Source organism: Piliocolobus tephrosceles, chromosome 10 (assembly GCF_002776525.5).
Source record: "Piliocolobus tephrosceles isolate RC106 chromosome 10, ASM277652v3, whole genome shotgun sequence".
NCBI classification, from domain to species: Eukaryota; Metazoa; Chordata; class Mammalia; order Primates; family Cercopithecidae; genus Piliocolobus; species Piliocolobus tephrosceles.
The window spans coordinates 23,991,815-24,015,197 of NC_045443.1; the positions used below are offsets into that span (position 1 = coordinate 23,991,815).

Consider the following 23,383-nt stretch of genomic DNA (forward strand, 5'->3'; position numbering starts at 1 on the left):
AAAAAAAAAAAAAAAATTTACAGTGAGAAAGAATCTCAGCTAAATTAAAGCGCATCTAGCAAGCTCCTTATCTTATTGAAGACTTGTAGCAGTTCACAGAATGGCCTGAGTTCCACACTGTCCTAACACATTCTTCCTGCTCACTCAAATGACTGAGTATACCCCAGTTTGTACAGCAATATAAAAACATCAGTAGTCTTCTATTCTATGGCATGAGAGGAGTGAAATAATTTGCAGGATCAAGAATTGCACCCACCAAGCATGCAGTTGGGTGTTCATTAAATAGTTAAGAGATTATACATGAAGTTTAGCCTACCAGGTGCACAGGCACAAGCCAAGGAAGCTTGGAAAATTAACCATGAATATGGTTATTATTACCATATCTCCAAATTTAAAATGAGGACATACGAAAGGACAGAAACAGGTTTATTTATGGGTTATCGAACTGAAACCAGTTATTTAAATAAAGAGCATGGTGTTCACAGGAGGGTAAATATCATTGAGGAATACTGCATCTACCTTATTAGGGGTCCCAAAAATACAAAATTGTGTGAATACACAGACAAAATATTTTGAAACATAAATGCCCTAGAAAATGTAAAGGATGATGCACGTTCTATACACATTAGTCTAATCACTGAGTATAAAAAATTGTTATTTTCAGAAGTTCCTATTTGTGGAACTTACAGCTCAGCAAATCTGAATATACTTTCATTAGAACAGTCTCAAAACTACGTTTAAAATAAAAAGAAGAAATATACCCTTACCTGGTTTTATTATATAACTATGATATTTCAGTTAGAGATAATGGAAAATTTTGAAAATACTTGTTAAATATTAAATATTTACATAAGAAGGGAAGCGGGGAGGTGAATTGAGATTCTCCCTCAGGGCAAAAATTACTATCTATGTTAGTGGATGACATTCTTATTATTCAGGTGCTCTGAGGCATCCATTTGGTCAACACTAGCTGCTCATATAAATAAGGCTGGAAGTCTATAGTTACATATTTTTTAATTTGGAAATTTCATCACAAATGTATATAAATGATTAACCTTGGATTCATCTCACAAATTGTTACCTCAGCAACAATGCGCTTTCTTTCACCCTTTGAAATTTTGCTTGTGAAATGATTTTTGTCTCTCCTATATATACATACACATATACCACAATTCTATATACATCACTTCATTTTAAACGTCTTTTAGTGCTCCTGAGTCTGACTGATGTAAGATGTTATTTTGAACATGCCAAAGCATTTAAACGGCTCCAGTCTTTTCTTTTCAGCCTGCATTCCTTGATAAGTGGCAAAGCTTCCCACTTATCAGTCACTCAAAGTGACTGTAGCTGTCAGTTGTGTACAAAGCGCAATCAGTTTGGAAGCGGAGACACCAGCATTTTTCTTCTCAGCTTGAAGCAAACACGTTTTGACTGCTAGTCATTCAATTTTAAAGCATCCTCAATTAGGGGCGGATGAAGATATAAAGAAAACACATCCTAAATACCTCCAGCAGGCAAGAGAAAAATTTTATTGTTATCTCTTGATTTACCTTCCAGCAGCCCTATCCCTCCTCTTTTTCTGGCTGCATGACACGGGTGCTCATGACAACATACCCTCGATCATGAAAAGATTGCCATAATATAGTATACTAACTGTCTGGGAAACCTCTCTTTGGGCTTGTTTATATTTTCTTGCTCTCTCTCTCTCTCTGTTTCTTCCTCTCTCTCTCTCTCAAATTGCCCCACAGATAGTCAAATAATTGACTTTTAAAATGAAAACAAACTCAATCTTTCCAACTTACTCTGTTTATTACTGATCAAGTTTTTATTCAATGAAAACAGGAAATCTGATTGGATAATGAAAAGGAAAAGAAAAAAGTTAGCTAGAGAAAGAAACTACATATGGGAGGGAAAAATAAAAAGAGTAAAATAAATCACGAGTGGCCATGTCAGACGATTCAGCAGCAGGTATGGATGTAGGTGTTGGCAAAGCCATGAAAAGGAATACAGAAGTAGAAAGAGAATTAAAAATGTATTCAGAACTAAATGGTGGTAATCAGAGAAGAAAAATTATAAATACACACACACACACACCCCCCCATATGCAACACACCCACACACCTATAAACAGAGAAGATAAAAAAAAAGTAAATGATCAAAAAAGATATATAGAAACCTGAGTATGTATGTATGAACACACATACAATTCATATACAATGTATACACATAAATTAATATAAACCTGTAATTAAATATATGTATATAACATTAAAACTTGCTCATTAGTTCTCTTAAACATTTCTGTACATTATAAAAATTAGTTCACTTTTTCTAATTTACTATGTAGATATAAGTCTCAACATAAGATAATTCTCTTTAAAGAGATGATATTTATCTATTATAAGCACAGCATCCTATTTTCTTAGCATTTATCGGTGAAAGTTTAGTAGTATGCACTATTTGCATATGTGGAAAATGTCTTTTCCTGATTTATAAATATTTATTTTCACCATTTATAAAAGGACAATCCATCTCTTATCTTGTTTTACTGCAGAAAGCAAAAATAAATTACTTTAAAAACAAATCCTGCCAAATTTGCCAACCTGGTAGATTTAACTCAGTTTGAAAGACCAATTAGTCTTATTTTCTAGACATCATCTGAATTAAATCACTCATTACTATTCTAGTAAGAAGAGGGAGGAAGAAGGTACCCTTTCAGTTTACAAAGTACTCAACTGTCAGGGTCTCAGAATAACACACATATGTACACGCACACACACACAGTCCTCAGTTCTATCATCTATAAAGTGGATATAATAACACAAACTGTCTGAATTCTTGTGCTGATAATGTAAGATGGCCTCTGTAAAGTGCCAAATACTTAATAAGCAATAGGCTGCTCCTCCTTCTTACCAGTACAGTACAAAGGGATCATATTTTTTCCCTATTTATAATGTCAAGTCGAAAATTTATTGAAATAGAACGACATTTCAAAGGTGGTATACTAAATAGTTCATGGCTTACAAATCCTAAGATTACTAATTTAACCTTATTTGCTACTGGAACTACTAATCTTTAAGATAGGAGATTTATGTACCCTTAACTGTTTGATAGGGTTACAAATCCTAGATATCTCTAGGGAGTTTTGGGATTAATTTGGATTGGGCTGTCAGAGGTGGCCTCCCTGACAAGTATGGCATTTGAAGAGATTTGAATGAAGTAAACATCTAAATTATATGATTAAAAAAGTATTCCAGGCCATGAGAATAACCAGTACAAATGACCTAATGGTAGAACACTCTCAGCATGTTCCAAGAAACCAAGAAGGACAGCACAATCACATTTAAAAGATCACTCTAGCAGCTATGTAAAAAATCTACTTGGGGGGATAAACAAAGGAAGTAAGGTGAGCAACATGGTTAGGAGCTTACTGCAGTAGTCTGATGGTGAATTTAGACAAAAATGACGTTGGTCAATTTGACAGATGTTGGACACAAAACGAATGCAGATGGATTACTTATGAGATGTGAAAGAATGAGGATTCCAAGATGTCTCCCAGGTATTAGCCACAGAAAACAGACAAATGGTATCATATTCAGAGGAGGAGAAACTGGGAAAGAATGAGTGGGGAAGATAATTAAAGGATATGTTTTTAAAGTGTGAACTTTGAAGTGCCTATTAGGTATCCATTTGTATTAGTCTGTTCTCACAATGCTAATGAAGACATATCTAAGACTGAGTAATTTATAAAGGAAAGAAGTTTAATAAACTCACAGTTCCACATGGCTGGGGAGACCACACAATCATGGCGGAGGTGAAGGAAGAGCAATGGGACGTCTTACATGGTGGCAGGCAACAAAGAACTTGTGCAGGGGAACTCCTCTTTAAAAAACCATCAGATCTCATGAGACTTACTCACTATCATGAGAACAGCATGGGATACACCCACCCCCATGATTCAATTACCTCCCACTGGGTCCCTCCCACGACATGTGGGAATTATGGGAGCTACAATTCAAGATGAGACTTGGGTGGGGACACAGGCAAACCGTATCACCATTTAAATGGAACTGGGGTATCTGACTCTGAAGATCAGGAAAGAAATTTAGGCTGGAGAGACAAATTTTGGGATATTACTTTCAGGGTGACATATAAAACCACTGACCAACTGAGACCATTTAGAAAGTAAGTGTAGATATGGAAGTCAGATGATGGAGCATTATCACAATTCAGCCTTTTAAGGATGGGCAGAGAATCTACCAAGTAAGACTGGGAATAAGAAATAGAAACTTAAAGAGAAAAGCAAAGTGTGGTGTTTTAGAGGCTGTACTGAAAAGTATTACAAAAATATGGGAGCGATCAAAATTTTCAAATGCTGCTGTAAGGTCAAGTACGATGAAGACTGAGAATTTGTCGCTTCTAGAATATACTCTTTGTAGAAGAAGCTATCCCAGTTTTTCCTTTTGCTTCTCCTTCAAGGGAAAACTAGGGATAAGCCTAGTGGCATCCAGGTGTCCTTAATTCCCTACTCATCTTTTCTTTCCCAATTTATTCACCTGTTTGGCTCTCTTTCCTGAAGAATAATGGTGTTAAATACATACATCCCCGAGAGAGAGAGGGAGACAGAGAGAGAGAGAGAGAGAGAGAGAGAGAGAGAGAGAGAGAGAGAGAGAGAAGTCAGTTTCTCATTGTTTGTAAATTACATGAAAATGTACTAGCAAAAGCTCAAAAGAGTAGAAGTTAGTACTCTGTCTAGGGAGCTGAAGCAAATTGGCCATATGTTAGAGATGTCTGGAATGTATGTCTTGAATCATGATGTAACTGTGCTCTTCATAGAGTAACTCGTTTTGTTAACATTCTGTTAATTTCAATGGCATTTATTTTTCTGCCTATTTGTTAACTCTTTTCAAAGACAGGAGGTAGAAATTCATTCTAAAGACTTTGCGAAAAGTGGTTCATTTTGGACCAACATACTGACTTTGGCCAATATTCCCAAATCTTTCTGTTGTTGTTGACTTGCTTTGTTTTGTTTCTACTACTTGAAAATTACATTCCCAGGGGCATATCTAAGCACTGACAGCCCCTATTTTGTTAAGAGAATATGGACTACAGAGCCTCAGTGAGAAACAGTTCAAGTTTGTCCACAGGTAATTTTGTTTGGGAAGAAGTTGAAAAGTCATGGGAAAAATGACTGTCAGTCTGCCTTCTGGGCCAATCTCAATGATTCCAGAATGGCCATATTTACAACTTGTGAAAAAGCAGCTGCTCCAGACACATGGCAGGTTTGGATAAAATGTTCCCAATGCTGAAGCTCGCTGGTTCTGCGGCTCTGATATTTCAGTTTACATGCAGATCTCTCTTCTTTAGACCATAGCAACACTAACCAAAGTTTAAACAATTATCTAAATAGATAAATGAACTCAGGATTCACTTCAGAAATCATACTGCAAAGATTGAAGAAGAAACACAGAAATGGGAAAACAGGAAAATAAAAATAATAAAGAAATTTGAGATTCCAGATAAAAAAAGAAAGAAAAAAATGTCCTTCCATTAAGTGCATTTTTTAGTGTTTTTTGTTTGCTTGTTTGTTTTTTGTGAGAAGCTCAAGTCAGGATAAGTTATAAAACCAGGATTACAACTTCTAAACATTGTTATCAACATCACGTCAATATAGTAATCAGCTTAAAAGCAATACAGACTTTGTTATTTCAAATAGGGTCTCAATAAAAATATTAAAAAGTTCAAAATATCAAGGACATAGAGTAGTTAAAAATCCTGTATAAATATAACCTCTCATGTTTGATAAATTCATCCAAAACAGGGGGTCACAAGGCTAGAAAGCACATATCCAGGGAAAGGGGATTCTGGAGGTTTTATTTAATCATAAGAGTTTGGAGCAATTTATGGAGATAATAAGACCAACAACATAAGGAGAAAAAAATAACAGAAATTGGCAGTTGGGAGTGAGAGAAGAGGAGATACACCATCCTCATCTGACAAGGCAAGTGCCAAGGAACACTTTATACTCGATTGAACAAGAAAAGGGGTTGTAAGTAAAATGAAGTTTAATAGTACCTTCTCAATACATTTAAATAATATATAACTGTATCTTGAGGAAGGGGAAAGGGGAGGATATCAGAGTGGCAATAGGGGAGCTAGTAAATCTTCATGTTTCCTGGATCATGGGATTTAAAGTTGATAAGTCAGAAATAGCACTATAATTAAATTTTTTGATAGAGAAGTAAATACTAGGAGGAAGTCTATCAAAAAATAAAAACTTGAAGATTTTTAAAGTGGCTCCTTCTGAATAAAAGAAGAGTAAAGCATAGAGAACTGGGTTTGAGATGGTTGCTTTCATTTATTTTTGGTACTTTCTTAGCCATGTAGCATGTGTTGTATCAATGAAGACGAAAATATATACACCTGTCAATCTGTATCTCTGTCTACAGAGATAGGTTTGCCTAGACAGAGAAATCAGATAAATGACTGGATTTCTACCATTAGGTAACTGCCAGGAGATGTATTGAAAAAAAAGAGAGAATACTTAAGGAATTTTCAAGTGGCTCCCTCTGAGTGCAAGGACAGGCCTGCAGGCAGTTATCTTTACGAACCCTTTAGCGCAGGCCACCTGTCTTCTCAAATGGAAGTTACGCATCCAGAAAATATAAAGAAGAAAGTCATCCTTAAAGCTACTTCTTTATATCTCCATATTTCCTCCTCTTCTAATCTATCTGAATGCCAAGAAATTGTATCCTGTCCAGTTATGATGTATTTTATTTCACACAGCAAAACATTAGTTGGAGCTCAAGGAGTTAATGCATGTCTTTCTCAGGTTGAAATGCTACCTTAACTGCACAGTGTTTATTCTTGGCATTTACAGACTCCAAAAGAGACAAGGTTACTTTGTAATCTCTTTGTGCTCTTGTTTGTGTGTAGGGTCTTTTGAGGGGAGTAAAATGCCTACAACACTCAGGGAAAGAAATCATAAATCAGCAGGTCAGTCAGGTACATACTATTATTTCACCTTTAACATTATGTTTCAGTACAATATTTCAATGGATTTCTTTCTGCGTAATAATTTTTCAAGAATTACCAAAACTCTAATGAGCTCAGAGAACTTTGGTGCCAATAAAATGAAACCTTTATCACAAATTAGTTGAGCCCATGACTGCAACTTAATCATTCAATTGTATATAAGTCAAGTTGTATTTTCACTGTGTAGGAACAAGTTCCTGTGAAGGGAAAGAAAACTCATTTTAAAACTTAGGGCCATTAAGCCTTAAATGGTAGAATATTGGTAAAATAAAAATGAACTGGGCCAAAACTCGGGTAACTTGGAATTGAGCCATCGTTCCACAAGAAACAACTTATGTGACACTGGGAAACATTTCTAACCTTACTTAGTTTTAGTTTATAAATGTCAAAATGAGAGATAGATAGGTCTAAATAAAGCCTTTCTAAAAACCTCTTATAGTTCTAAAATCATATGAATATGGAACACTGAACTCACAGATTTTAGTGACTACTACCATGTAAAGTATATTCTTTTTTTTTTTTTTCCTAGAAATTCTCCTCTGGCTGGAAACATTCATGAATTGCTCATCATTGGAAATACAGAAAGAACACATTTTTCTCTCTAATGACTTTGGCAAAAATGTTTAGCCCATGTACTTGGTAAATACCAGTTACAATCCCATTTAATCTTCAGAGAACCAGGTGTTAGTTAGGTATTATATTTCCTTTTTTATAGATTGGAATAATGAAACTCAGAGGGAGTAAACAATTTTCTCAAGATCACACGGCAGATATCAGATGTGAAGATGCAAAGGCTGAGTTCAGGTATATCTTATTCCAGATCACTGTTCTCAATCATTTTTTTAAAAAACTACTCAACATAATTAAAACTGCATTTCATACAGGTAATTATAATCCTATATCACTGAAAGCAACCAAGTTCCTTCCTATATACTATGCAATGCACACCGTCAAACTAAGAATACAAGAGAATGGAAATATTTTCTTGGCTTTGCCCTTAGGTTCAGACAGAATCAGTGACCCAAAGCTATGACTAGTCCTGCACATGCTTACCTTATGAATCAGAAACAATGACAGGAGATTATTAAATACCAATTCTTTGCTTGCAAGAGAACACAATGAACAATAGTTGGAAAAGTTAATCAGACAGGGAAATGGGGTAAATTTTTGGAATCTCTTATAAAAGTTGTAACACTGATGCCCTGGTATGGGAATCATAAAATATGCAGTTGAAAAGAAGTATAGTATCTTTAAACTTGCACTTGAAAAGTATCTTAAGTAGATTTCATGATAGAACACATTGTCAGATTAGCCCTATTAGTTGCTGTAAAGAACCTTAAATTCCATTAAGTATTATTGAAAAGGGGGAAGAAACTTATAACTAGGACATGCTTCTCACACACATGCCCAAAACTATAGAAACCCTGTCCCACCAGAACCTTCAAGATGAAAGGAAACTTAGGTCTCCAGGAACACTCAATTTGTCGTCATAATGAAAGCTGAGTAGAGGTCACTCAGTCACTTCCTGTAAAACAGTGAATCAGGTCAAGATGAACCACTGGTCCAGGATCTTTACTGGAAACATAAATCAACTGACTATCAATATTAGAAACAGGTTGATTTGATGTAAAAAAGAAAATACAAAATAAAATTGCTAAAAGATGGGGACTGTAGAACAGTCAACAGAATAAGAGGGGAAAAAAAGAGCTTCCCTTCCAAAATAATCTAGAATGATATATTATTCTTAAATATTTAAAAATTTCATCTCATGTATTGATGTGCATTAAAGTCAGCTTGATACAGTAAATTGAAATTTAAAAATTCTCTTTTAAGTCCATCAACAAAAATATTAGAGGGAAATATTCCTGAATAGTAGAAAAATAAGACAAACTTCTTAGTGCTTCCAAAATTAAGAGTCTCATAGAAAAGTGGACATGTTCTTGAGGGAAGATGAATGTTTCCAGTATTTGTAGAGTAAACTGATTTATGATATTGCAAACAATAACAGAAAACATTCCTAATCCTCAATGAATTAGGTGGGTCAAGCTGGCAGAAGACTGTAACCCTATAAAGTCTTTATAAGGAAGAAATGTAGATTGAGTTTTTAATCCAGTTAGAATTATGCAGTTTTAGAGCTAAGGTTGCTTTTTAAAGAAATAAAAATAGTTCATAAAGAACTGATCCTGAGCAATTAAATAAAACTGGCTCACTTGCTGATTCTTATGGCATTTTCTCTAGAGTAAGTTTACCTACCACCAGTTACCTACTACCAGTTAAATGTATCACCACTCTTTTCATCAGAGGTTGAGAAAGATTTAAAAATGTCAAGAGAAACTTGAAATAACCTGGATGTGATGATTAATTTTAGGTGTCAAGCTGTCTGGATTAAGGATTACCTAGCAACCTGGTAAAACATTATGCTGTGGTGTGTTGTGAGGTTGCTTTCTGAGGAGATCAGCACGTGAATCTAAGTGGCCTAGGTGGGGAACATTCAACCTCTCAATGTGCACAGGGACCATCTAATCTTCTGAGGATCCAGAGAGTACAAAAACAGAGAAAAGGTGAATGTGTGGATCTGTCTGGTGGGACTGGGATACACTCTCCTTCTGTCCTTAGACATCAACTTCAGGCTCCTTGTCTTTGTACTCCAGGACTTACACTTGCAGCTTCCTGGGTTCTGAGGCCACTGGCCTTGGAGTGAAAGTTTTATCAACAGCTTCCCTGGTTCTGAGGCCTTTGGACTTGGACTGAAAACCGTGCCACCTGCCTCCCAGGGTCTCCAGCTTGCAGAAGGCCTGTTGCAGGACTTAGCCTCCATCATTGGCTCACGCCAATCACCCAGTAAGTCCCCTCTCACATATCTATCTATATCTACATCTATATTTATATTTATATCTATCTGTATCATCTATATCTATATCTTCTATTGATTCTGTGACTCTGGGGAACCCTGAGTAACATACCGGGGTATTAATGTAAATGTTTGTGCATACACACAAACAAACAAACTTGTTCATGCTTTTTAAATCAAATGACATATATTTCAAATGGAATAAAGATGTCTAAATTGACTTCTCCTTTAGCGAGATCTCACAAGAACAATGAGCAAAATGTAGGAAAATATTATCTTCCCTGTCATTTGACATATCCATCAAATGAAAAAAATTGCCCAGCTCTAACTCTTATCAATCGAATCCACACAGCAGATCTGTCTAACCCATTTGATGTATTGGATTCCTTTGCTAAAACTGGACCAAGATAATGTATTTTGTATTCATATATGAAACAAACATTTTAAAGGCATACTTAATTGTGGACTATAAAACACTACAGTCTACTACTCCATCAATATATACATTGTTTTCTAAGGCCCGGAGCAACAACGGTACAAAACATCTAAGAAAGTACAATCAGGATGAATAAGTTAGTATGTTTATTTCTACAAGGTATCAAGGCACTGTGTTAAAAAAAAAAAGTAGATCAAAATTCTAGATGAGTATTTTCAAATGTCAAATAAGATAATATATGGTAAATTATTTTGTGAGCATTCAATTATATATCCATTTTTAATTAAAATAAATCTTAAAATATTTGTTGTACACTCCAATTGCCTTTTGTGATAGCAGATTCTATATTTACTAGTCTTCATCCTTCCCTATGCTTCCATGAAAAAGGAGGCAGTAGGAAGAAGGAGAAAAGGAAAGAAAACACATTCTAAAATGAAATATGGCAATGATTTATGTGGTGGGAAAATTAGTCTGTTCTCCATTTTTAATGTCCTATTTCTACATATTCCACCACATCAGAGCTTTCCATAATGGTTTGAACAATCTCAGAGTAGACTCAATAATTCAAATATGTTGTTACTTTCATAACTATTAAGTGTTTATAAGACTTCTCCAAAGTAACAATTGACAAAATATATTTCAGAACTATACTTTTAGTTAATGAATATACTGGAAGCTGTGAAAATGAATTTCTTTCAGGTTATCAGTCTTGCTCAGTACTTATTTGTTGCCTGAAAGGGTTTTGACTCTGTCAGTTTCATTTATCTGCACTAACCCTAGAAAGAAGACAAATATATTTATATATCTCAATATCTCAATGTTTCCCTCAAATTACTTTCAGTGTGACTTTATTTCCTTTAGGGAGTTTTTCTTTTCCCACTCCAAATAGTAGAGGCTGGCCGCTTAACACTTGGATCAAATAGAAATTCTACGCTTTTAAAATTCTCATACTCCACACAAGTTCTATTATAGTCAGAAAACTTTGCTTCTTATCCTAGCTCTACCAGTTTCTAATTGTGTGGTCTTGGGTATGTTGTTAAACTTGGCCTTTGCTCTCTGGAATATAGTTCCTATAGTTATAGAATTTCTAGAACATATCATTTTTAAGTGCTTTTCATTAAAAATGTTCTGACTTATAAATTATAGTACTTCGTGCTCTGAAGCAAGAATCCATCTATTTCAACTTTCTGTCATTATGACAGGGCTTAAAATCCACATTGTGAATGTAGTGGTCATAATTGTGGAATAATTCCTAAGAAAGCACTGAAGGTGTTGGCTAATCTAATTGGTCAGAACAATTTATTAAGCCTTACACACATTTACAATAGGAGTTGAAATCTATTTTTGCCATTCTGTATAACCAAGGACTGATTTCAGTATCACAGAAATTATAAAAATCTAAAACTATTGGTACACTTGTCAAATTGCAGTGAAATCAAGTGACTACCACGTTGCTGATTATGGAATTACCTTACTTAGAATAGGAAAGTGCCATAACAATATTAATATCTATGTTTTGATAATTAAAAAAATTTTAAATGCAGATAACCAGCTACCATCGACTAAAGTCAGTGTACTTTGAACAACATGAAGCTCAATGAACAGTTTTAAACCACTGAAATGAATAACCAAACTTCAGATATGAATGGATTGTAACATGTTAGAAATGTGCTGATCATAATTACGGTTAAGGAGGGGAAAGGTCCCTGGCTGGAACATCTTACTGAACTTCCACTGTCTCACTGAAGCTATTTACAGGTCATTAAAATCCCAGGTAGAATAAGAAAGAAGGAACAGTGACAGGTCAGTTAAATCCATCGAAACTACGTGTGCCTGACTCAATTAGATACAATGGGAGAAATTTGGATGGCAAAGAAGTTAAAACAAGATTAATACAAGAGTGAAATAATTTTGACACATTTGCTTCCTGTCATTTATGATATTTACACTTAATAAAATATGTTGGATCTCAAGATATAGCTTCAAGAGAATCATGAATTTCTCTCCAGATTAGCATACTGCAAAGCTAACAGTTGCCTCCAGATGGATGATGTTACATGGGGTTGGATTCACAGCTCCACGAATTAGGTTCCTTGATAGTCACAGCAAGTGAGTACTGAGCACTTACTAGGTGCCCTGACACTATGCTAGGGCTCTTTATCCATGATTTCCTTTAATCCTCAAAAATCTCTATATGAAGTAAGTGCTGTTGAGAAAGCAAACTGTCAGAAGGGAAACAAAGCTGAACTTTTGTCAAAGTTTATGACACTAGCAAGTGGTGGAAACAAGACATCACTGGAAGCTTTTTTTCTTTTTGTTACCAATACAGCTGCTGCCTCCTGTACTGATGCTCCTTATCATTGCAAATTTCCAAATAACAAAAATATGGAGGTCCTACAGCCTTCAGGCTTGTTTTCTCCAGGCAAAACCACAGGTAAATCGACTTCAACACCAAATTATTACCATCCCTGTGTTCCAACTTTATCACACATGGCTCTCTGGCATACAATAATAAAGTTCTCTCTGGCACTGCTTCTCTAACTGAAAACCTAGGTACCTTCCTGCTTTGGTTTCCTGCACCTACCCAGTTAAGAACACTTATAGACACAATATAACATTAAAATATAGATAAAATGAAACTTTTATCTACAATCATTTCTTCTCAGCATAAGATGAAAATAACTGTTAGCTTGCTTAGATTGAAGCTCCCTGACACAGTAGGGCCTGTGACTGACAGACACCATTTGCAAGATTCGCATGGCAGAGGAGGTGCTATGTCATGAATTAGCCTGAAAGTCATTTTATTTTGGAGGTCATTTCAGTTAGATATTTAAGGATAAGAAACAGAAAATATTTTTTTAAAATTGTAAGTATATTGAAATTATGATTTCTGACCTGGATCTGTTGCTGGAGCAAATTGATTTTGTGTTGTTGCTGCAGAAGCTGCTGCTGTTGTCTTGCAATCTGTGAAGAAATTGCACATGAGAAATTTACAAGTATATTGGAGTCCGGAAGGGAAGTTACTAATGTTCTGTTTCTCAAAGCTTGATTTGCCACTGATTAAGATGATGAAAATAGATGTGTCTGTGCTCTGAAATTTTCCACAATTCATCCTAAGATCAAGGAAGATATTTAGTCTTTAGCAACAGTTATGTTTCTTTTGGCCTAAAACAAATGAAGTCTAAGATACTAGGACAGTGATCAATCCCAGAAAGAAATGTCTGATTTTCAAACATTCCTCTTTCTGGTGATAAATTAAGAAAGGTGCTGTTTCTGACAGTTTCAGCCTTTCACTATGACAGAGTACTTCACAAATGGGGAGGGGGAAGTTTAAGACTGAGGACTGGGAGTTCAGAGTAGCACAAAGTATTGCAAGACACTGTATTTATTAGTAAAGTTTTTGTATTTTTTTGTTTGTAGGTAAATAATTTTCTTATTACTGCCTCTCACAAACCCCTAACCAACAATTCAATGCATACTATTGTGGTTTCTGCTTCCATGTCTCTACCAAAATGATTCTTAAGAAGGTTGCCAATCACATCCATTATTTTAAAATTCTGAAGCGTTTTTCAGTCATCACCTTTTGACCTCTCATTAGAATTCAACACTCAAATGCTTTCCCCTGATCATGAACTTCATCTGTTGGCTTCTGTGACATCATCATACTTCCCTGGTTTCATCTTTGCCTCTCATGTCTTCTCCTTCTTAGTCACTTTTAATGGCTCTTTCCAGACATTAAATGTTATAATTCTCTGAGACTCAGTTTTAGACTCTGTTCTTTTCCTTCGTACTTACTTCCATATGTAAGCCAAGTGCTTCTAAATTTGCTTCTCTAGTCTAGACCTTTGTTTTAAGCATCAGGTCTATTTATTGAGAGACTTATTCAAAGGAACCTCAAGCTCAACAAGCCCCAAACTAAATTTGAGATTTAGCCTTCCATATAGTCATCTTAAGTATTTCCTAACTTAGAGAACAGGACAATCACTTCGCACTCCCACTGTTATTTGCATTTATGACACCCTCTACATTTACTTAATATTATGCCCATGCTATGACTTTATATTTGTTTATTTATTTGTTATTAACATATTTCTGTCTCCTAGGGAGAAGTCCATAAATTCAGTGAGGGTAGAGGCCATGTGTATTTTACTCACTGTTCTCAGTAAGTCCATTATAAAAGCAATGCTGAATGGATATCTGATAAGAATGCATGAATAGATGAAATGAAAATTGCAAATATTTCATCACATGGGATAGGATGTAACTTCTAACATCTTGAAACTCATCAGTCTCTTATAAATAAGTTCTAGATCTCATTCTCATCAAGTAATAGTCACTAACATTTTTATTTTTAAAAAAATCTCTTAACCTCTATACCTGAAAGTCAAAAACTCAGGAAAAACTCACACATCACCGTGAATAAAAGAACCCATGTGATAAGGATGAGTCTACATGGCTGCACAAAAAAATTTATTTCCCTATAGATGTTGGTATAATTATAATTATTTTAATGCTTTAATTTTATCTTTGGAATATAGTAAAAAAAAATACATTTTTTTCTTTCTTCTTTTTTTTTTTTTTTGAGACAGAGTTTTGCTCTTGTTGCCCAGGCTGGAGTGCAATGGCGTGATCTCGGCTCACTGCAACCTCTGCTTCCTGGGTTCAAGCAATTCTCCTGTCTCAGCCTCCCGAGTAGCTGGGATTACAGGCATCCACCACCATGCCTGGTTAATTTTTTTGTACTTTTACTAGAGACAGGGTTTCACCATGGTGGCCAGGCTGGTCTTGAACTCTGACCTCATGTGATCCACTCATCTCAGCCTCCTAAAGTGCTGGGATTACAGGCGTGAGCCACCATGCCCGACTCACAATTTCTTTTTTTTTTTCTGAAGTGGTAAAGAGATAGTAGAAGGAAGATTACCTTTCTCATTAAGTTTAGTTCCTTCCTCCCACATACCAATATTTCAATTGCTTTTTGCTCCTGCTCCCTATAGTCAATCACAGACCAGCATCCTGAGAGTACTTTTTAAAATATGAGTCCACTTTGGGAGGCTGAGGTGGGCAGACTGCGAGGTCAGGAGTTCGAGACCAGCCTGGCCAATATAGTGAAGCCCCGTCTCTACTGAAAATATGAAAAATGAGCCAGGCATGGTGGAGAGCGTCTATAATCCTAGCTACTCAGGAGGCTGAGGCAGAATCTCTTGAACCCAGGAGGCGGAGGTTGCAGTGAGCCGAGATCATGCCATTGCACTCTAGCCCAGGCGACAGTGTGAGACTCTGTCTCAAAAAAAAAAAAAAAAAAAAAACCTATATATATATATTTATATATATATAAAACATATAAATATATATATGGTTTTTATATATAAAAAATATATAAATATATAAATATATATATATATATATATATATATATCATGTCATGCTATTCATCTTTCCGAAACACTTCTCTCTCACTCAGCAAAAAGCCGGTGTGAATATAATGCCTGCAAGGCCCTATATGTTTTGGCCTCCTGCTACCTCTCTGATTTCATCTCCTCCCCTTTCACCTCATGCTTGCCACATTGCATTCCTAACTGCCTCTTGTACACACCAAGGATGTTCCTGCCTCCCAAGGATACTCCTGCTTCTGGGCCTCTGCACTTACATTTCACTCTGTCTGGAATACTCTGCCTAGACAGCCCCATGGCTCACTCCCACACCTCCTACAGGCTTCTGCTCAAATGTTCTCAGTCAATAATGTCTTCCCTGAGCATCCATTTCAAACGAACATATTCCCATAGATAATACCCTCATCCCCAGTGACCTGCTTAATTTTTCAACATAATACTTATCAACATATAGTTTACTGGTTTACGTATTGTCTACCCCTCCCAGCTAGATTTCAGTACACAAGGGATTTTTGTCTGTTTTATCCCCCTACTCTACTCCCACTAACTAGAACAAAACCTGGCACCAAATTGGTGGTCAATGAATATTTATCTAATAGATGAATGTGGAATGGAGCTCAGAATCTGAGGGAAAGGCTTGTCAGTAAACAGGTCCTTTAGCTTTTGTAACAGCTATACCAGGAGTATTAGAACGCACAGAATGGGGACATTCTACACTCAATAGGGAGTGCTGGGAGGAGTGTCAGAAAAAGACTTTGCAGGAGAAGATGAACATGCCCTGACCCTTAAAGAATAAGTATTAAATGCCCTTCATGAAAAGATCTGCCACCACAGAGTGGTAACTGTGCATGCCTGCTATGTATGGTAGAGAAGTGCCGGGAGAGCCGAATGGGCTCTAGAAACATGACCTGTAGCTATCACCAGGGATCTTCTCTCAGGCTGTAGAGGCAGCACTGCATGACGTCTCTCCAACACAGGAGAGAAATTCTTGAAGAACCTAGGGGTTTGTAAAGTTCCAAGGAGAATGTCAGAGGTCTTGGGAAAGTATTAGAATCAAAGGATTCTAGAATCCTTTTATAATATTCAGGGATGGGCTAGAATCTGAAAGAGATAAGAAAGAAACTTCCTCTCCATCAGTCATTGCTTAGATCTTTCAGGACATGTGTGCCCTCAGACCCATCAAAGCAAATAGGGATTATTTACAAAAAATATCCCCAGCCAAGCTACATTTTCAGAGGCTCCTAGGATTCTCCAGAATTCAGTTGACTGAAAGATTGAGAGTTAAGGATAAGAAAAGAGTAGTGTTGTTTTATGCTGTTACAGGCAAGCATTCTGAACTCTTTTATCATAGGGATAAAGCTAGAGGCATACGGGCCGTATCCAAAAGCAAGCCAAATATATCTTTAATGAAAGTGATGAGGCATTTCATTAAAAATAAAACTAACATCTTTTAACAGACATAAACCACCAAGTAGAGAAGAGTAGAATGGGAATAAGAGGGTAGAAAAAAGGAGCTCCTCAAACATAAACTGAGTATTTCTTCATGCCATTCAATCCCGCTACCTTATACTTTGAAAGATGTTTAGAAGGTTTTGCAGGGATGTGTAGACACACAAATATTAAATAGTGGCCATCCTCCACTTGGGTGGTGAATGGACCATGCCCAGAACATGGAACAGGAAAAGGACTTAGCCATGAAAAAGAGGGCCATACTTATCTGTAAGCTGAAACTATGTCACCTCCCCGCTATCTTACCTTCTATTTACTACCAATTTTTTTTTTTTAACTAATAGTTCATAGGCATTGCCTCCATTTTCTTACTACGTATTTTCCAGTTTTTATTGTCTGATTTTGGTTACTAAAACACCATAGAAGTCTTACTCTTCAAGGCCAACAATGAGAATCTAAATGAAAAATCTAGTAGTTTCAATTTCATGTTAGAATGACTACTTTTCTGTAGCATTTAACACTGTTCCCTATGACCTCTTAAAATCTCCATTTTGTTTCCTATGACACTGCACTCTTGGCCCCACTTCCATATCTGATTCTTTCTGCATATGTTCATTTTCCTTTCTCTGCCAGCTATATAAGCCAGTATCTCCCAAGGATCTACCCTTAGTTCCTTTCTGCTTTCTCGTAATATTACCACTATAAATTAAGGCCTATAAGCCTGCCACATCTCTGCATAAAACACTCCTGTCCCCGATATTAACATGGCTGCCTGTTGTATGTCATTTAGATCTGAGCTCAACTGCCAAAGCTTCAGAAAGATCTAGCCACCCAATCTAAGGAGCATTGCCTTGTCATAGCAATCAACTTTTATCTTATTACTCTGTTTATATTTTTTCAAATTATTTATCACTATATAATATCATTTTGTTAATCTGTTCCTTTATATGTCTCTTTCTTTCCACTAAAATTTAGGGGCTTTGTCTCTCTGGTTAATTGAGATAGACTCAATAATTAGTTAGTACAGTGCCTGGCACATAAGAAGCACTAGATTAGTATTTGTCAAATAAATGAATGAATGTTATCTCCTCCAGTAGAGTTTAAACCACCATTTCTCTGTAAATAACCTAAGAAACACCTGAGCTCTCTTCCAAAGTGCTGACTGGTGTTTCTAGCTGTCTCTCACATACCTCCAACTGGAAAACCTGACAGCAGCTCTAATTTAACATCATAAAACCACTCTCTTTTCCAAACTTGCTCTTCTTCTGACTTCCTCTGTTTCTGGTGATGGCATTCTCAATCTCCCTATTACTAGGCTCAACACTTTCCCTTTCTTTCCCTTTTGCCTACTCAAAGAACTCTACTAACCATAACTCTTCCACCTGTTTATTCCTTTCATCTCTTTGTCCATCGTCATTACCCTGACTAATTTGGCTTCTCACTCTTTTTAATTTAAAGTACTATAATGACCTTGTAACTGAAGATCCTGCCCCCAGCTGAAAATTCACTTTACTTGTTGAAGCCCACAAGTTCTTCAAAGCATATCTCAAATGTCAGCTCTCTAATGAATTCTTTCAAAATGTTTCTTGTTGAAAATGTTCTCTTGACTCTCCACGGTTCTTGTATGGTATTTTTCTCATGATTTATCAGAATTTACCTTGATTAAAATTACTTCTGCGCTCCTTACCACCAAAGTAGTTAATAAGCATTTTAAAATTTGGGTTCTGTCTGTGGGTGGGTTTTTGTTTTGTTTTTGGCCTTTTAATTTATTTAACGAGGGAGGTGGAAGGTACTCTTATTCATTGTAGTGTGCCTAGGACAGTGACCTATAAGTAGCAGGCAAAACAATGTCTGAGGAGTTTGGTTGCATTGCTAAGTTCTTACTCACCTGTTCTTGTTGCTGCTTGGCCAGCTCCATTTGCTGACGCTGTTTCTCAATCTGAGAGGCAGCTAGTTTCTTCTGCTCATCGTGGGCAGCCAACAGCTGCTCTCGTAGGCTGGTCAGCTGGTTGATCATGCCCATGAGTTGCCTTTCTTTCTCAGCTAAGCTCTCGGGAGTCCCTACAAATCACATGGCAATAAAACAGACAAAATATATGAGAAAAAGTAATGATTTCAATGAACATGGCTCTGTTGTATACAAAGCTAGTCCAAATATAAAGTTCAATAAACACAAAAACACTACCTACCTTGTTTTACATTTTCACGCAACAGTAAAAAGTGATGGCAATTTACCCTTTACAAAATACCACAATGAATCTGGCTCTCTGGCACAATAGATAGCACATTGGGCTTCTAACAAAATACCAGAAAGACCAAACATTTTGAATGTTTTTACATTTATGACCAGTAATAATCTATAGTTTTTTTAACTTTTATTTTATAAGTAAAGTTTTAAAAAATGTTGGCTGACCGTCTAGTTTTTAACGTTCTATGCTAGGGCCTGCTGGAAATAAAAAGATGTCCAAAGTACAGTTCTTGGCCTTAAGTACTATAGTTTTTCATCTAATTAAAGAGGCAAGACAAAGACATAAAAAACTAATAGCCATAGTTATTAAGGGGTCAAAGCATTCATATTAGTGATATGATTTTCCCTTTCTTTAAAAAGTTAAAGATTCAGAACTAAGAAATTCTATGTTAAAAGAGAGCAAACATCTATTTAGATAATCAAGATTTAGACTGTATTCCCCATATGCCAATTCAGAGTCTATCTTCAAAAATAAAATATAGTTAACTGAGCAAATACTTAAGTTTGAGAACACAAATACAGCAATCGTGAGATCATGTGGTTGGTAAATTAGCATCACATTATGGTCATGCAAGCTAATACATAAATCCAAGATTTGGAGAAGTCGTAATCATTTAAAATACATATTACACTCAAGATATTTAAAACATGCCAAGGAATCTTATTAAGTTAAAATGTATATTTAATATAAGGGAAATGTGTGTGGTTCACTGTAACAGAAACAGTATCACTTTTAATTGTTCTTTTAGAACTCACAAGATAGACAAGGCCCCTATGATAAAGTACTACCAGTAGGAAAGAACACCCTCTTTAATTACAATTTTCACTTCAAACATAAGACACTATGCACTGGTTTACTACTGCATTTGCCACCTGTATACATATATAGATAGAAGGATCTGTTATAACTCAGTCACCCTTCTTAACCCTACCAGTTTAGGCTGAAACGGTTTGTTCTATTTGAGGAAGTAGCAGCTATAGTTAGTAGCTTATAATTTTTATATGCCCTTTTGGAATAGAAAGAAGGGTTCTAACGTATTTTACACATAGTCTAGAGAACAAATATTCAGAAAAGAAAATGTGTGAGTAAGGCAGTAACCATTTTTTATGCTCTTTCTTATTATTAATGCCTATCCTTCTTCAAGGCAGGTGGTCAATAATGTGTTGCTAATAATTTATTATATCTCAGATATTTGGATTCCATCAGAATGAATGAACGTTAACTCTATGAATAGTCACATGACTATTATATTCTAATATTAAATAATATAAATATATCCTGGGAAGATTTATTTAATGAAACTATTCATATGCTAGCAAGATAAACATCTTCCTCCATTGTTAATAGAGAAGCAAATTTCTACCACATTTCAAGGAATAAACACTAGGAACAGCAATACACATCATGTCTTAGAATGTGCATAATCTACAAAGGATAATTCTGCTTTTAGAAATCTAGCCTAAGGCTGGGTGCAGGGGCTCACGCCTATAATTCCAGCGTTTCGGGAGGCCCAGGCAGGAGGATCACTTGAGGCCAAGAGTTCAAGTCCAGCCTGGACAACATAGCAAGACTCCATCTCTACAAAATTTTTCTAAAAAATTAGCTGAGCGTGGTGGTGTGCACTTGTAATCCTAGCTACTCGGGTGGCTGAGATGGGAGGATCATGTGAATCCAGGAATTTGAGGCTGCAGTGAGATACACTGCTTAAAAAAAAAAAATTCTAGTCCAAAAATACCTTAAGAAATGTGGGTTAAATACTAATTATTTTAAATGAAATTCTAGAAACAACCTAAATGTCAAATAAGAATAATCAAATAATTATGGGTCATCCATGGTAGAGTATTTTGCAACCATAAAAAATTATTTTTGAAGAAAATTTAATGATGTGGGATCTAATTTATGATATAAAGCTAGTTTTAAAAGCAGTTGGAGAGAAATGAAACGTGTATAGTCACTCAATGCACGCACATGTCTATGTTTAAGATATGAAAGCGAATTTAGCTACATATTAATAGTAGCTATTTCTAAGTGGTGGAATTACAGTTCATTTTAATTTTTTTATTCTTTTTTTTTTTTTTTTTTTGAGATAGAGTCTTCTGTCACCCAGGCTGGAGTACAGTGGCGCAATCTCGGCTCACTGCAACCTCCACCTCCAGGGGTCAAGCAATTCTCCTACCTCAGCCTCTCGAGTAGCTGGGATTACAGGCGCACACCACCATGCCCAGCTAATTTTTTTGTATTTTTAGTAGAGACGGGATTTCACCATGCTGGCCAGGCTGATCTTGAACTCCTGACCCCGTGATCCACCCGCCTTGGTCTCTCAAAGTGCTGGGATTCATATTTTTGTATTTAGAAATTTTTCCACAATGGTTATTATTACATTACTTCCATACTCAGAAAAAACTTATTTCACCTCAACACACACAAGTATAATTTAAAAGCTTAAGCAAATCAGCACATACTCAACACCTACAGTTGGTCCTGTACAACCCACTTAAGTTAGCCCTCTGCATAGGTGGGTTTCACATTCCATGAATACTGTATTTTGGATCTGTGTTTGGCTGGGAAAAAAATCCACATATAGGTGGACCTGTGGCATTGTAACCTGTGCTGCTCAAGGGTCAACTGTATATATTTGGTGATGAGAATTAACAAATATCATTTTGTCATTAAGTATGTGAAAGATTAACAAAATTATTTGTTTATTTGTTTTCACTTAGTCATAAAGACATAAATAAGATTTCAAATTTAAAACAAAATTTCTAATTTTATAGTCCATATTCATATCGAACTTTTTGAACCTTCAGCCCATCTTGCTGCATCTTAAGCATTCTCACACAACTTCCTAGACACGATTTCATTCCATTTCAACTCCTACTTAACTAACTTTTCTTCTCAATCTTTTTCACTGACTCCTCTTTTGCCACCCATAAATGTCCATATCCTCCCCAGTCCAGTCCCATTCTTTACCTTTTCTGGCCTTGAACTAACATACTTCAACCTCTAAGCACTATATTTCAACAATGCTTAGCATACTTTAACCTCTTGAGTTCTAAAATACATAGTTTCATAGTCAGTGAAATAATAAGGTACGTGCCAAACCTAAGATTGTCCCCCAGTCCTATTAGCTTATTTTTAGATGCAGAATGGGGTATCTCTGAGGGTGTATCTCAGTCATAAAATTCAACATGCATAAAGTGAAACTCACCATTTTCCTGTAATTTTAAAGCATTATCACTAATCAGCATTCTAAAATATTAATGTCTTCAATTTCCTTCTCAACTACCCATCCCTGCATTGATATTAATCAATCACAGTAATTTTTCCTCAACATAGGTTTGTTTTTCCTTTAATTAAAATTGTATGTTTCAATATTATTATGTTCATATTAGTAAATAATGATGATAAAGGTGTATAGTAAAAGATCTGCTCCCAACACTGCCCCTTCAAAGGTAACCACTATTATTAATTTTTGTGTGTCTTATCCTCGATAATGCAGATTTATGCGTATACAATAATATTTCTGTATTAGTTTGCCAGGGCTGCCATAACAAAGTACCACAGACTGAGTGGTTTAAAAGACAGAAATTGCCTTGCAGTTCTGGATGCTAGAAGTCTAAGATTAAGTTGTCAGCAGGGTTGATCTGTTCCAGGTCTCCTTCCTTGGCTTGTAGATGTCTGTCTTCTCCATATGTGTTCACATTGTCTTGATCTGTACGTACCCATGTCCAAATTTCCTCTTCTTTTTTTTTTTTTTTTTTTTGAGACGGAGTCTCGCTCTGTCGCCCAGGCTGGAGTGCAGTGGCCGGATCTCAGCTCACTGCAAGCTCCATCTCCCGGGCTCACGCCATTCTCCTGCCTCAGTCTCCCCAGGAGCTGGGACTACAGGCGCCCGCCACCTCGCCCGGCTAGTTTTTTGTAGTTTTTAGTAGAGACAGGGTTTCACCGTGTTAGCCAGGATGGTCTTGATCTC

At 36.1% G+C, this 23,383-nt stretch overlaps 1 protein-coding gene across 7 annotated transcripts in view; it reads right to left on the reverse strand.

The window, feature by feature from the left end:
- SOX5 (SRY-box transcription factor 5) overlaps positions 1-23,383 on the reverse strand; it is a 1,029,303-nt gene that overhangs the window by 183,540 nt on the left and 822,380 nt on the right. For all 7 annotated transcript variants that reach the window (XM_031936285.1, XM_031936283.1, XM_031936282.1 and 4 more), the window contains 2 exons: positions 19,050-19,222; positions 13,218-13,286 (listed from right to left, as the gene is read on the reverse strand). In XM_031936285.1, coding sequence (XP_031792145.1) covers positions 13,218-13,286; positions 19,050-19,222 — 242 coding nt within the window. The remainder of the gene's footprint in view (positions 1-13,217; positions 13,287-19,049; positions 19,223-23,383) is intronic.